This window comes from Ciconia boyciana, chromosome 2, assembly GCF_034638445.1.
Source record: "Ciconia boyciana chromosome 2, ASM3463844v1, whole genome shotgun sequence".
Lineage (NCBI taxonomy): Eukaryota > Metazoa > Chordata > Aves > Ciconiiformes > Ciconiidae > Ciconia > Ciconia boyciana.
Window position 1 is genome coordinate 162770583 of NC_132935.1, and position 14030 is coordinate 162784612.

Sequence of the window (14030 nt, forward strand, 5' to 3'; positions counted from 1 at the left end):
TATTGGATCAATTATGCAATTTTAGAGCTTGGACCATTGCCACTTAATGGTTGTACTACAACGGACTTCAAAGTCCTGTGAAGCCTCAAGTAATGGAATGGCTGAAGAAATGGCAGTGCCTTAACAAAACCCCTTAAAGTTGATCTTATAATATGGTTGGATATAAGAATTTAGCAGGCGTGCAAGCCTTCAAATACAAGCTCTGACATACTGTTGAGGTGGAGAATGTGCTCGAGTAATGCTGTTCGCATGGGCAGCGCGCGCTTTTGTACTATGAGAATCTTTTGTGCTAACACCAATGTAGTACATAAGAAAATAGAGCCCTGCTACAAGTGACTCGTGCCAGTTGACACCAAGTTTTCTGGATGTGGAAAGGTTATAGCCCTGTGAGGGACACATGGGAAGCCAGGGCTTGCTGATGATGAAAATGCCAGTACAGAATACTCAAAGCCTTTACTGTGGGGACTGTCAACTGGGCTGCTCTCGGAGAGGACACAGTAATTCAGTGACCGAATGTGTTCCCAGAGACTCCCAGCATCCGTCTTAGATGGAGTGCCAAGTGAGAGGAGTTTTTTTGCTGCTCCCTTTTGATTTCTGTCACCTTTTCTGGAACTGTGCTGTCTGTAAGAGTCCTGAAGGCGAGAACAGGAGAGGCTCCTGCACAGTGTTAAGGAGTTAACATGGGAGTCGCGGCTCATTGGGGCATTATGAACAGAGATAGAGTTCCAGTTTGCCAGAACCATAGGAAAGGCCATTGATGTGTAGAAGTTTCTTTAATTTCCAAGTTCATATTGGAAAGGAATTGTAAATTTATTATTTAGTAGTGTAACCTGTCTCCTGGAACAACATTTAATTTATCTATGATGGGTAGGTTTGTTTGTTTTTTTTCTCTTCAGGTGGGGTAGTGCCGAGAACAGGAGAGCTAGGCTCAGTAGTTGCAACTGAAGTACAAGTAACATTTTAGGAAGAGAACTACTTGAAGGATTTAGCATAAACTTTTAGAAACACTAAAAGAAAAAAAAAAAAATGCTCAAAATAAGCCATAGGCAGAAGATAATAATGTAGTTCTACCTCATTGCCAGAAGTAGTGGGGAAAAAGAGTGACTTGGGATTTATTAGTTCGATTGCCCATATTCCATGGGAGAGGGGCAACCAGGGGACTGACAGTGTACCTCTCGGTCAGTCTTGAGCAGAGCAGCGTGGAGAGCTGCTCAGAGAACAGCTGTCCCATGGCTCAGATCATGCAAGCTGAAGTGTGGGCATCTATTCAACATGTAGATCTGAGAGTTGCTGACTCAGGGGAGAGAGGGAAGTTGCAGAGGTCAGTTTGCTGAGGTGAATTAGTGTGGAGGTGCCAGAGAGGGGGAGAGAATGCGTTTGCTAAAGGTGAAGGCATAGAGTGACTGTTAATGGTATGAATCCGGTTACAGTACTCCAAATTTTGGCCAGTATGTTATACCGAGGTATTACTTTTTCTTTCACAGAGGTCCCATTTGCTTCAGACTTTATCCCTAGAAATTTCTTGAACTTGACATTTAGCATCCATCTTTAAGCACATGATCTTACACTTGTAGATGTGCTGATGGCTCCTGAATGGAGCCAGGTGGAGTTACCACCCAGCTAAATAAAAACTGTTAAAAGCCCATGCACACTTAAATATCAGGAAAGGGATTGACTGAAATAGTTTCCTGTACTATGTGGTGGACGTTTCTCTGTAAGCACTTGAATCCTTTTAGACACAAACAGAAAAAGCCACTTTGTACAAACATCATGCAGACTGGAGGTGCTGATTAGAGACTGGACAGGGGCACACCCCATCTGTTTCTGAGGATATTGTGACAGTGCTGTAGCCATCTTTTTCATGGGACTGTGAATGCTTAATTTTTTTTTTGTAGCTTAGAAATGTAACTTAAACCAAACAATTGCTTTGAAATTGCTGTTACAGGAGAACCAATGCAAATTAGTGTTTGCTTAAGGGAAAAGCAAAGAGGGAGGATGTGCAGACAGTAGTGGCAGTGCCCAGGAAATAACAGATTAGCACAGTCAAATGCAGTGAGTAACCTATAGCTGCTTTCACTTAACAGCCAGAGGCAGTGGTGCCTAATTCTTTCATAATTGCTTGGAGGTGAAAATATTTGCCCAGTTGTGGGGGAAGTTGGAGAAGAGTAAGGATGCTGAGGAGAACTCTGAATTAAAGGCTTCTCCCTGGGAGGCTTCTCTCTGCTGCTTTCCATTTCTGCTAAATTCATGGTGCAGGAGCACAGGGGTGCTGGAGTAGTCTCCTTACTGCTGTAAGCCTTAGTGCTAGGTGAGATTAAATTCTGAACCCCCAGGCAGCTGGAAATGCATAATTCAAGCCCCTCAGTACACATGTGAGTGGTGTGATCTCTACTCAGTGTTGCAGCCTGTCTTCCTGCAGTGTTTCTCTGTTACAGCTATAAGGAATTCAGGCAAGTATGGCAATTTGGATGAGCAGCTTCTAAACGTAGCCTAGAGTAGTACAGCAGCAGATTTGTGCAGATTCAGTAAATTGGCAAGCCTGCTGTGAAAAGTTCAAGAGAGAAAACAAAGTCAGCTCTGCCTGAATTTAGTATTTCAACAGTTCTTGCCGCTAGTTGTTCACCTCAGACCCTAAACGCATTCATTCACAAATTCAGGTTCAGCTGGAATTAGTTTAGCACCCATATTGTTGTTAACAATGAGATTTGCATGTTTATCTCTAGGATGGTTATTTCCTTATGAGTTTTGGGGGTTAGGATCATTCCTAGTATGGAGTTATGGTATCTGAAGTTCCCCTGAATCAAGTAATTTACTTCAGAAGGGAGGGCTTGGCCCAGCCTGCTGATGTTAGCCTTGCTTGGGGCAAGGCTTGATCAAGTTGCTCTGGCCTTTGTTGAGTAGAGGTGTGAGTACCTGGGTGGATGGAGGTCCCACAGCTGCTCTGAGCACCCATCCTGTGTTTAACCACCAGCACCCAGGTGCTCTGGCTCATTAGGGTTAGCAGAGGCATGGCTCAGTGGAGATGAGCTTTGCCTAATCCTTGGTGAAAGACTTGAGCTGGATTTAATGGATTTAAATACTTGGATTTAATGTCTGCCAGACTCATGGCCTCAGGCTTGACTATTAATATTAGAGAGTATCTCAGGTGTGGAAGCTTATCCTATTGCATCTGGCCATACCAAACCACTGCGCAGTGTCAAGCTACACATCGCACTGCATCCAAGCTCTAAAGTTAGTACAAAGCACTCTAAGGTGACATCCTCCTCCCTTTCTTTTGCCCTCCTTGTGATACTACTGAGATAATCCCTCCTCTGTCTGAAAAAGAAATATCACTGTCAGGTTTATAGATGCCCTCAACACTTACAGAAGCAAACAAGGTAATATACAGCTCTCCTACTTACCTGGAAACAGTAGCTGTTTGGGACAGCATGTGATTCATTGTTGGGGTGTTTTTAAGCTTTTGTTTCAAGTCCCAAATACCAAAGCAGGCACTTCAAGCCATTTCACTCAAAGACAGCAAATCTTCCCCAGCCATTCTACTTGTTTCAGACCAACATGAACTGTTACCTTTTTTTATTTCAGAACTGGCCTATCCTCACAGGCCTTTTGAGGTACATTTATTTCAACAGTAGTACGTACCTGGTCATTCCCTTCCTGAATTTTCCTCAAATTAAGGTGGCTGCAGCAATGAGGTAATCACAAATGCTCCAGCTTGGTCTACAGCACATAGTCTGTATTGGAGGGGATGGCTCTCCCACTGTCTACACTTGCACAAAGGCAAGGCAGGAGACCTGTGTTTCCAAGAGAATTGGATTCTCTCTGAATCCAGCCACTCTCAGGAGCTTCTACCACTCTTTTTAGGTTTTATTTTGAAACTAAGAAATTCTAATAGCTTGTTTTCTTCTGCACCCACAAGTGAAAGAGTACTTTCTACTTCTCTTTCTTTCAGCAGGGAGGTAGCTTCAGGCATCTCAAAAGGCAGTCTCCAAATTGTCAAGAGAAAACAAATTTGATGAGGTTAAACTCTTATCATTTAAGTGCTAAATGAGGTGAAGAGTTATAGGTTAGGAGACTACAACATACTACTGCTAGAGGTTTAACTCTCTATTTGGTTTTCTAATTGGGTATGTTAGACCACTGTTCATTTGGATGTTGTGAAAAAAGAATCGAGTCTTCATAAATACAAACCACCTCCCCTTCCAAGAGCCAGTTAACATCAAGTAGGCTGGACACAGACTGCCCTCTGTGTTAAGCCATTTATTACTGTGACACTTGAAATTTAGTAGGAGTTTTGACATTCCCTGCTCTTAAATTTCTAAAGGGTGCTTATGGTACAGCATCACTTAAATGAGCTACTACAGTTTTGACAAAGGTGTAAGACTAGAAACAGTCCTAAATAAACAACAAAAAACCAAATAGATCAGAGATGTCTTCAGTCATCAGGCTCTGAGACCAAACAAACTCACCAGTATCTTAAATCACATTTATTTTTAGTGTTTGGCTGTTCACCCTTGTAACAGTCAGTCGGGGAAAGAAAAGAGTAAATTTATTTTAGCAATATAGGAAAAAAAAAATCTGTTCATTATTAACAGACCATTTAGCAGACTAAATTTCAAATCTGTTAATTCTACTACCTGCAGTGAGGGCCTAATGCATTTATTTTTAAAGCAGACGGTATTTTGACCATCCTGTTCAGAGCTATTGTATTTTATGTGAAAACGGTATTTAACAGATGAAGGAATATAATGGACAGATTTTATGTAAGGGTGTACTCATCTGAATACCTCTCTTGGTGTTGCAACTTCATCTGCACACTTCTGCTGAAGCTGAGCTGTCACAGGCAAATCCATGTGACCCCGAGTCCCCATCCTGTATTGTTACTAGATTTCAGCCCAGTCAGTCATTTCGCTTACTGACCTCCATAGGGCACAACATAGAAACATCAGGAGACAGGGCAGAGAAAAGGAAATTAGACAATACTGTGCTAAATAAGTACACTCTAGTTTATAGCTTAAACACACACCTAATCTTGTACCCCCTTCTCTTAATTTATGAAGGATTTTCACCACACTAACTGTACCAGCTATAGAGAAGTTATTCCCAATCAGCAGCTTTAAAATTCCATGATAAACCACTGCCCTGAGGGGTATAAACACACCCATGTTTCTTTTGTGTTTACTATTACATTCAGAAGCTATTTGAAGATAAGTGCAACCAAAACAAAGAAGCTACAAAAAGCAATAGATGCTGCTGCACTAATGTGTTCCATCCCCGTGTCTTAAACTTAATGACTTGTATAAAAATAGAAATGGGTAAATAGAAAAACACAACTAAAGAAAAGCTATTTCTCTGTCACTACAGAAATGAAGACATATTCAACTCCCCTGAAAACACATGGGCTTGACTTAAAATAGTCTTTGACTTCAGTTTGTTTCAAATAACCATCATCATTCCCCCCCTTTTTTTTTTTAACTGGGAGATGACCACATGATTCATTGAAGAGCTGAAGTGAATGACAGGACTCACCCACACGATTTTGTCCTATCTATATGCTGCAACTTCAAACCATATGGTACCTCCTTTCCTGTAAAAGTAGTTGTAGAGAAGGAACGTGAATAACTGCTACAGAGAAGGGAAACTCTAGAACAAGTAGGAAATGCCTTGAAAGTCACAAGAACTCTCAAATTGAGGTGTACCATTAGAAAAGCTTTCCATAAATAGTTGTTTGTTTGTGTTTTTTTAATGCTATCAATCATACCAAGAAAATCATCAAGTGTCACTGTTCAGGCAAAGTACCTTCATAAATACATTCAGGAGCATTTGCAGGCAAATGTGAGCTCAGGAACTGGACATTTTGCAAGCCTCGAACCTGTTTCTGCATTAATTTGGTGATTTTGGACAGCATTCAAAGTTTGAACACAGATCGATCCATTAAACAATGATTGGAGAAGACAATATGTATTTCATATGATTTCTTTTAGAATATTGTCTACACTAACAAAATAGAACAACTGTAATTCTTTTGAGATCAGAAAAATATTCCAAGCTGTAGTATTACAGCATATGGCAGTCTGTAAACAAAAGCAGCATCCCCTTCACTCATGATCTTGTGCAGCTGCTTCTTCTTTCTGTTCACATGCTGCTTCAGCATCTGGTTTCACCGGAGTAGTGGTTAATGAGCTCTCAATACTGTTTAAGAGCAGCTTTGTTTCCTGGTTATCAGGATCAGTTCCTAGTGTTGTTTTTGAAGAAATTTCATTAGGAAGAGCAAAAGAAGGTAAAGATGGAATTGAAGGCTGTAGGTTGTCCAACTCAGGCTGATTGACTGAGCCTTCAGAATACATGGTTACATCTTCAGGGTCCAAAGCTGTGGCATTTTCTGAGAAATGGAAATAGTTTGTAAAAAAACAAAAACTGTCAGGCTAACAGACAGTGCCTCTGGTTACCATATGTCTAGAAAGTCAGCTTGAATGAGACCCCTCATACAGGCACATAACCAGATTCACAACTGTTAAATACGTGGGCTGCGCTTACTCAGTTCTCCCCAAATCCAGAAAATATGATAGTGTAAGCAGGTTTAAGAGACCACGAACCATTTGGTCTGCTGTATTCTTATGCTAGAGATGTTTTATTTTGTGTTACAATTATTAAGTCACCCCACTTTTTAAAAGGGAAAGGCATCCATAATATGAAGATCTATTTTTTTTAAATAGAAAAGTCACTATTAAGATGACTGCAATTTTGTTTTCCCTGTACAACTGTGAAGACAAGCCTGTAGTACAAAAATTCATTTACACTGATTTTAGAAATACCTACTTTTAAGGTCAGTTTAATTTGGATCATCAAGGTTTTCATTTAAAGAAAAAGACACACATTCTATGATCTTATAAAAAAGCCTATTTGTGTTTATCCACCTCTACACCTGATTTCTGCCACTTTTTCCATCTCATCTTAGCCAATTCCTGTTCTGATTCTTCTTAAAATTGGCTTATTTCCAAAAAGCATGATACTGTTGAGCAGGCATGAGCTGGTGCCATTCCAGAAATTAGGTCAGAGGCCTAAAGGAAATTGTGAATACACTTACCAAAATAAGCAGAAGCGTCATTGTTCGACATTAACTTTTCAGTGCCTACTAAAGCATCTGCTGCTGGCACGTTGAAGGAGGCAGATGAAGACATGTTGGACACTTTTGTTAAGTTAGTGAGTTCAGGAAACGAAATACCAGACATATCTAGAAATCCTGAAGGAAAAAGCAAATATTACAGTACTGTTTTAGATAAACCACAAAATTTTAGATTCAAAAAGACATGTTTATATCCAGACTGAAGTCAGTGAATTCCCCTCCCCATTAAATGCAGATAAATGTAACCTAAAAGTTAGCTGACATCAGTGGAAAGACTTCTACAGAATGTTAACCTCAGTCAGGCTCACAGTACCCAAATTCTACAGCTCTGAAATCCAGTGAAGTCAAAAACTTTAAGGTAAAACAACTACCAGTGCTCATAATTCTGCATTTAAGTCTCAAACTTGTTTAAGACCTTACTAGTTACCTTAGATGTCCTCTAAAGAATTGCTGAAAAAAGCACCTAAGAAAATATACCTGGATCCATAACTCTCTGGAGAGGGGGAGGAGGAGAAAGTGAGCTTTCTGGAGAATAACCACTCGTTTCTTCATCTGTGGAATGATCCAAGTTCATAACTATTTCAGAGTTGTCATTCTGAGAAGTAGGTGCCAATAATGGAGTCTGGAATAACACAGTAAAAAGGAAAAGCATCTTTTTATATCGAAAGCTTCACCTGAAGATGACCTTCCTATGAAAGCATTCTGCCTCGGTCTCCAAGTACACCAATTCAGAGAGAACCTATGATGCCACAACTGATAGTCAAGCCACTGATTAGGACATGTTCTAATGGAGCCTTTTAAAGCCAGTACGCTCTTAGAAGAACAGTCCGTGCTTAATTCTGGTAGGTGTATTTTTTTTCCTAGTGAGAAAGGTATTCTTCTAATGTTGTTTTCATTGACTGCTACAGCTGTAGTATGCAAGTCTTCAAAACAGGAAGAAAGTATCTGGCAAAAATTTGTATCAGCCAGCACTGGTGAAAGAGTAATTGTAATATATGTAATTACATCCAAATACAATGAAGAATATGGAAGAATACCAGCTGAAAGTTTGAGAAAATAATGAGTACAGCTCAGCAAACAGAGTTTCTCGCTCATGCTACCCTTCCTGTCATCTGTTCAGCATCATCAGCTCTCACCTTCCCTTCACCTAACTCCATTTTGTTCACGCAAAATTGTATGCTTTACTCAAATATACTGTATTATGAATGTCCCAACAAGTAGAAAATTTTGAAACTCCAGAGAACATAACCGATTTCTTACATACCTCTGTGTAACCATTAGTAGATGGTACAGGAGTTCCAGCTTCTGGTAGGGGTGAAGGTGGTTTGCTTTCTGGCTTTTTCTTCAATACCACAGACTGTGTTGGAATTCTGTGCAAATAGCCATATCCAATACCACATCCTAAACTGTACAAGAAAAGTAAAACAAGACTTGAAAAAAGGTGTTCTTAACAAAGCTAGTCAGTGTTTTAAATTCTGACTCTTTAAAACAAGAAGAGCTTGAGTCTTCAATCTATAGCATGAAACACCTACCTGCAAAAATCATTTCACTTATAGTACTCAAGCAGCACTCTGCAACTGACATTCACATATACATAGGTTAGCTTTCAGCTCATTATTTTTATACCTTTACAAAATATATAGTCTGACCCGATTTGGATTTTGTTCTTGCTTTAACTGAATGTTTGACTGTGAGAACATAGCTAGTGAATCTGCTGAGGGGAAGTCAACACAGGTTTTGCCATTGGTTTCAACTCAAACAGGATTAGATCCAGAACATGCCTAATCCCTAGTTCTAACCTATTTTTTTTATGGAAAGATTAACAGTTTTTTGTGACAAGTGTAAGAAAACAAGGCTTAACTTGAAAACAACAAGCTGTAATCAATAATAATAATACTCTTAACAGAAGCTCATTTACAGTGAGTATATAACCTGTCATCAGCCAGTGACTGTCTGGAGATCAGTACCTTCCTTCTCCACCCCAAGCTCCATTGGGAGTCACAACTACCTCTCGAATGGAATCTGCTTCAGTGTTATAAACCATCAGCTTCAGTGGCTTCCCCTCATGGGATTCAATCAGTGAAAAGAAATCCTCCGACTAAGAAAAAAAAAAGTAGTAGTTATTAAACTCAAATGTGTAAGACAAGGAGCTGGAAGCAAGTTAGCATTTTACACAGTTATCTACTTCAACATGAGATATTAAAAACCCAAAGACAGACTAAAACTCACTAGTGTAGTTTGATCGTTAGGGGCTACTTTTTATATTGTCAGATTAAAAAAAAGACAATGTTTACCTCAACCATAAGGCATCTGTCAAACATCAACCTCCCAAAATCCCAAAAAACTATCCCCATGCATTTGATGTACATGCAATTACATTTATAGAAAAAACAAACCATACAACATATGCTTGGCAGGCATGAAGACAATCACTACTTGAAGGAACATGCGCCCTACCTCCTGAAGGATCTGATCGGATCCAACAATGTAGTCGGTGTACGGCTGGAGACCAGCTAGAGCTGCAGGAGATGCAGGTTCAACATCCTGTGAAAGAATGACAGGCGTCATCTGCACTTGCAGCAGGATAAACTACCCCAAGATCAGAAAGGAAATCTAACTCCAAAAGCAACAGAAGGAAAGAACATTTTATTTATGGGACAAAAAAGAAGTCCTTAAACAGTCTACATCTAGGTGTGACATCTTGTAAAACATACTGAATAAGAAAGACCAAGATACTACCAATTTCAAAGTGAGATACTCTGAAGATGTTGACAAGTTGCATGTATTTAAACACCCAGAAACATAACAGTCTTTCCTATTCTGTTCTACTCTTTCAGCTCTCCCTCTTAATTTTAAAATATTTTTTTGGTGCTTTCTGTAACATTAATATTACTGTGATGAAGTTCAGCCAACACAGAGACACCTATTGAGCCAGAATCTTTTTTGCTTTTGCCATTGATTCTTTAACATAAGACAAAAAGACCTTCTCCCCATCACAAACTATTTGGCCTGGTTGGGATGGAGTTATTTTTCTTCACAGTGACAGGCAACACCAACAGCCACCCGCTAGTTGTCCATATTCAAATAGCTCAGACAAACTTACAAGACTGTGTTCCCTTCTTCTGTGCAATTTCAGCATTGTACTTCTACTACATACAAGTTACTATCTAAACATTACACTTTAAAACAAGGTTATATGAATGCTAGTGAGCCACCAAAGAATTCTGTCTCACCAAAACGTGCCACACGTGTTCATTGGCTCCCTGGAAACTGCAGAACCTCACGCTGGCTCCAAGAAGACCTTGTCCTCCCCACATGTTACTGGGGACCACCTCCACCTCTCTTATTTTCATTGTTTTGATATTATACACCTCCAGCTTCACCGCTTTTTCAGCATTTGCCTTCAGCAGATCTTTCAACATATTGTTTTCTCTATTCTGCAGAGCACAGAAAGAGATATATGATTAACATTATATTTAGTTGCACCTGTAACATAGACATCATGCCTGTGGCAGAATTTGAATACAAAGAACCAAAACTGTCAAAGTTTAGGCTTTGTGTCTCATGATCCGTCCCAGCAGTTCAATTCTCTTTTATTAGAAAGAAGTCAGTACTGTCAGCTCACGTCCCTTTATATAAGTAATTACTATTATTCAGTTTCATCACCTACTTTCCTGTTCTTCATAAGTGCTATTAAATAACAGCAGCAATACTACATCTCAACTATATAGTTGTAACAATAAGCAGCACCATTTTACTTCATACCTCTGATCCCAGTCCTTACTCAATAACCGTGCAAAGTCATTGCAAATTGACTGTGAAAGGACAGACTATTTGGGAGCAGCTTAGAGAACTATCATTATTTCTGTCATGTTAAAAGATTGATCTTCCACCAAAATCTACCATTAGAACAATCATTTCCAGAAAGACACCTCCACTAATGAAAGCAAGACAAACTTCACGAATTCAGCTTGTTGGTAGCTAGGATGAAGCATACAGCCAAAGCTGTGAGCCTTTTAAACCAAAAAAACCACCAAACCAAAACTCAACTCTTCTTTCATAACTCACCATACAGGAACTTTGTTCCCAGTCTTAAGTATAAGCAGACAGGCCATGATTCTTTTTCATGTTTTATGAAATGTTGAAACAAGTTTGTTTAAACAAATGTTGAGCTCTTACTAATCACTCAACAGTTCAATATTCACCTTGTGGCAGAAAATATGCATGAATGAGTAATATAATAAACATTGTGTTAATCTGTTAAGAAGTTAAGGCAACTAAAGGCATAAATAAGACTTTCCTCAAATTTGGATCCAGCCAGAGAGGAGACTTTGAACACCAAGTTTTACTTTACCTTGTTAATGCCATATACAATGTCCAATACGAAAAGCTTTCTTTACTGTGACAGCTTTGGCTTGTACCTTTCATGATTACAATACCCATATTTCATACAGGGGGAAAAAATAAAATCAATTTGAGGCTTACAAGCCTAGTGTGTCCTATCGCAATGATGAAGTCAAAGAAAGGTTCCAGTCCTCCCTGTTGAGCTGGGGAATTTTCCTGAACCTGCAAAACATACATTTTATTTTTACTATACATTGATCTCTAGTTACACTAAGGAACAGTGTTAATCTTTACACTTGATTCAATATTTACTTTTGAGTTGAATCAGAGCTGAGGGGCCAAATGACAGAGCTCGGGAAGCAGTCCACAATTGTGAACTTATTTTTACAGAACTATGAACAACTGGTGTCCTAATTAAGCTGTAAAAAAACAGGTTTCAAACCCCATACAAGACACAAGTATTGTGATGCAAAGTGCACAGCATGGCATTATTAAATATGGAGGACTTTGGAGAAGGGCTTAGTTTTCAAAGTGCTGCTTCAGGATTTTCTTCCATGCTACTAATAGCCTGAGCACATTGAGAGTCCCCAGTTACATCACAGCCATTTTATACATAAACACAACTTACAGTTAGGTTCCCACAATTTACAGTACATTAGAACAGGAACACTTAAGAGAGTATGCTACAAACGCATGGTTGGCTAACCACAAGTACTGGTCAAGAAGACTGCCGTCACTTACAAAAGATTCATAAAAAAATAAGAGTTACAACATCTCAATTTCATTATAACCAAGTTATCGTAAACAGTTGTAATAAAGAAATATAGAGAATAGCTATTAGAATGCATTCACACCAGGATGAAACCCATCAAAAATTACACAGAACTCGATATATGCAGAGCATATGAGAGTATACCCACTTCAAAGTATACTAACAAAGCAACATGGTATTAAGGGAACCATTGCAAGCATCCTAACAGTTCACACTGCTTGTAACTTTACTGTTTGTGAACTCAGCAATACAGCCCTTAACCCCCAATATATTTGGCCCCTGAAAGCCACCCCACAATTTAAGTGCTAAGTTACAACCCATGCATCATCCAAACTAAGAAGTTCGTTGCTTGCAAAGTTAAAATGGCTACATCTTAATTTGGCCTGTGTTACCAAACTGCTACTTTTTTTTTTTTTTAAAGTTGTATCAATATTGGGGCTTTTGCTGGCAAGTTATTTTTTATGTCTATGCAAATTATAAAATATACATAAGTAATAGCATAGTTACTTCAGCAAAAGCTTTTAAAGCAAAAAAAAAATCCTGTTTTATTATTAAACAGTCAAGACTGACCACTGTAACCACAACCGGAGTAGGAAGTTGAACTTTCACTGAATTTCATCACAACCCTAAACTGCATCAAAAGCAAACAGCCAGCATATACTGAACCAAGCTGAAGGTTAAAAAGTTTACCCTACATCCCAATTTTAAATAACGTGCAAGAAGGCTTACAACAAAACTATCACGTAACACAACTTCAAGGATGAAAATGCACACAAAAAGAAGTACATGGAAGTTATTAAGGAGCTCATGACATTGTTGTTCAGATGTCTAAAAGCCATACAGTTTCCCACACGAAGCTGCAAGTTGCAAAAAATCCTGCAGTATTTGGTTTTCAAAATGACACTGTATCAGAAGTCACATGAATTCCCTGGAGAAAAAAAAAAATAAAAATAACTGTCTCCTGCATACTGGAGGTCACCAAAATCATCCTCCAGTACAGACAACTGAGTGGTATCCTGCACTTAGCATAAAAGGAGGTGGCGTTTCGTGACCAACAGTCATTTCTGATGGAATTAACTCAGTTAAGGAGACTGACAAAAGCAGATTAAATAACAACACTGGTACCCTAAACACATCTTGTGATGCTGAGAAACACAAACTGCTGATGAAGTGGAAAGCAGCTTGGGGCAACAACATTTCCACTCTTATTTCTGGGAGTAAGACCACCAACGAAATGAAATAACTTATGCAACAACTGTTACCAGCAATACCTCTACCTAGCTTTAAACTCCAAGACATGCATTTAAACCAATGTGCGTGCAGACAATTTGCCAGACAGAGAAGTTACAACAAATTTGCATCTAGATAGAGCACCGTGAGACATAGCCCCTCAGGAAAACACTGGCTAGAGCAGTAATTAACCCCCAGCCAAGATGCTATAAAGATCCGCAGAGAAATCAGTCAAATATTCAAGTCAAGGGAATTTGCAGGCGAGGAGGGAGTGAGGGCTATGCTACTCTTCAACTCTTTCAAATTCCTCGAAGGAAGCACAAAAAGCTCCCCTCGGCTCTCCGGCAGCCAAGACATCGCAGGTCAAGGCTCCGAGCCCGGTGAAGCTGCCGGAACGGCTATGAGGCCGCGCCGGGCGGGTACCCGCTGCCTACCGGGAGCGGTGCGGCCGCTCCTCCCCTGCCGCCGTGGCAGTTCCCTGGAAGGGGCCAAAAAGTGGGTGCCAGCGAGCCCGAGGCCAACAGGCCTGCCGCCCCGAGCCCAGCGCCCTCTCCCGTGGCG

At 39.7% G+C, this 14030-nt stretch overlaps 1 protein-coding gene across 6 annotated transcripts in view; it reads right to left on the bottom strand.

Annotated features, from left to right (window-relative positions):
• The window catches only part of GORASP1 (golgi reassembly stacking protein 1), a 28936-nt gene that overhangs the window by 14584 nt on the left and 322 nt on the right, over positions 1 to 14030 (bottom strand). The window contains exons 1-9 of one of the 6 annotated variants that reach the window (XM_072854780.1): positions 13026 to 13146; positions 11609 to 11689; positions 10357 to 10560; positions 9581 to 9667; positions 9091 to 9221; positions 8388 to 8529; positions 7601 to 7745; positions 7085 to 7240; positions 4258 to 6379 (exon numbers count right to left, since the gene is read on the bottom strand). In XM_072854780.1, the coding sequence (XP_072710881.1) occupies positions 6096 to 6379; positions 7085 to 7240; positions 7601 to 7745; positions 8388 to 8529; positions 9091 to 9221; positions 9581 to 9667; positions 10357 to 10545 (1134 nt within the window). In that variant the 5' untranslated portion in view covers positions 10546 to 10560; positions 11609 to 11689; positions 13026 to 13146 and the 3' untranslated portion in view covers positions 4258 to 6095. Of the gene's footprint in view, positions 1 to 4257; positions 6380 to 7084; positions 7241 to 7600; positions 7746 to 8387; positions 8530 to 9090; positions 9222 to 9580; positions 9668 to 10356; positions 10561 to 11477; positions 11690 to 13025; positions 13147 to 14030 lie in introns of those variants that run through there. The other 5 variants (XM_072854784.1, XR_012041281.1, XM_072854783.1 and 2 more) reach the window with 5 other exon arrangements.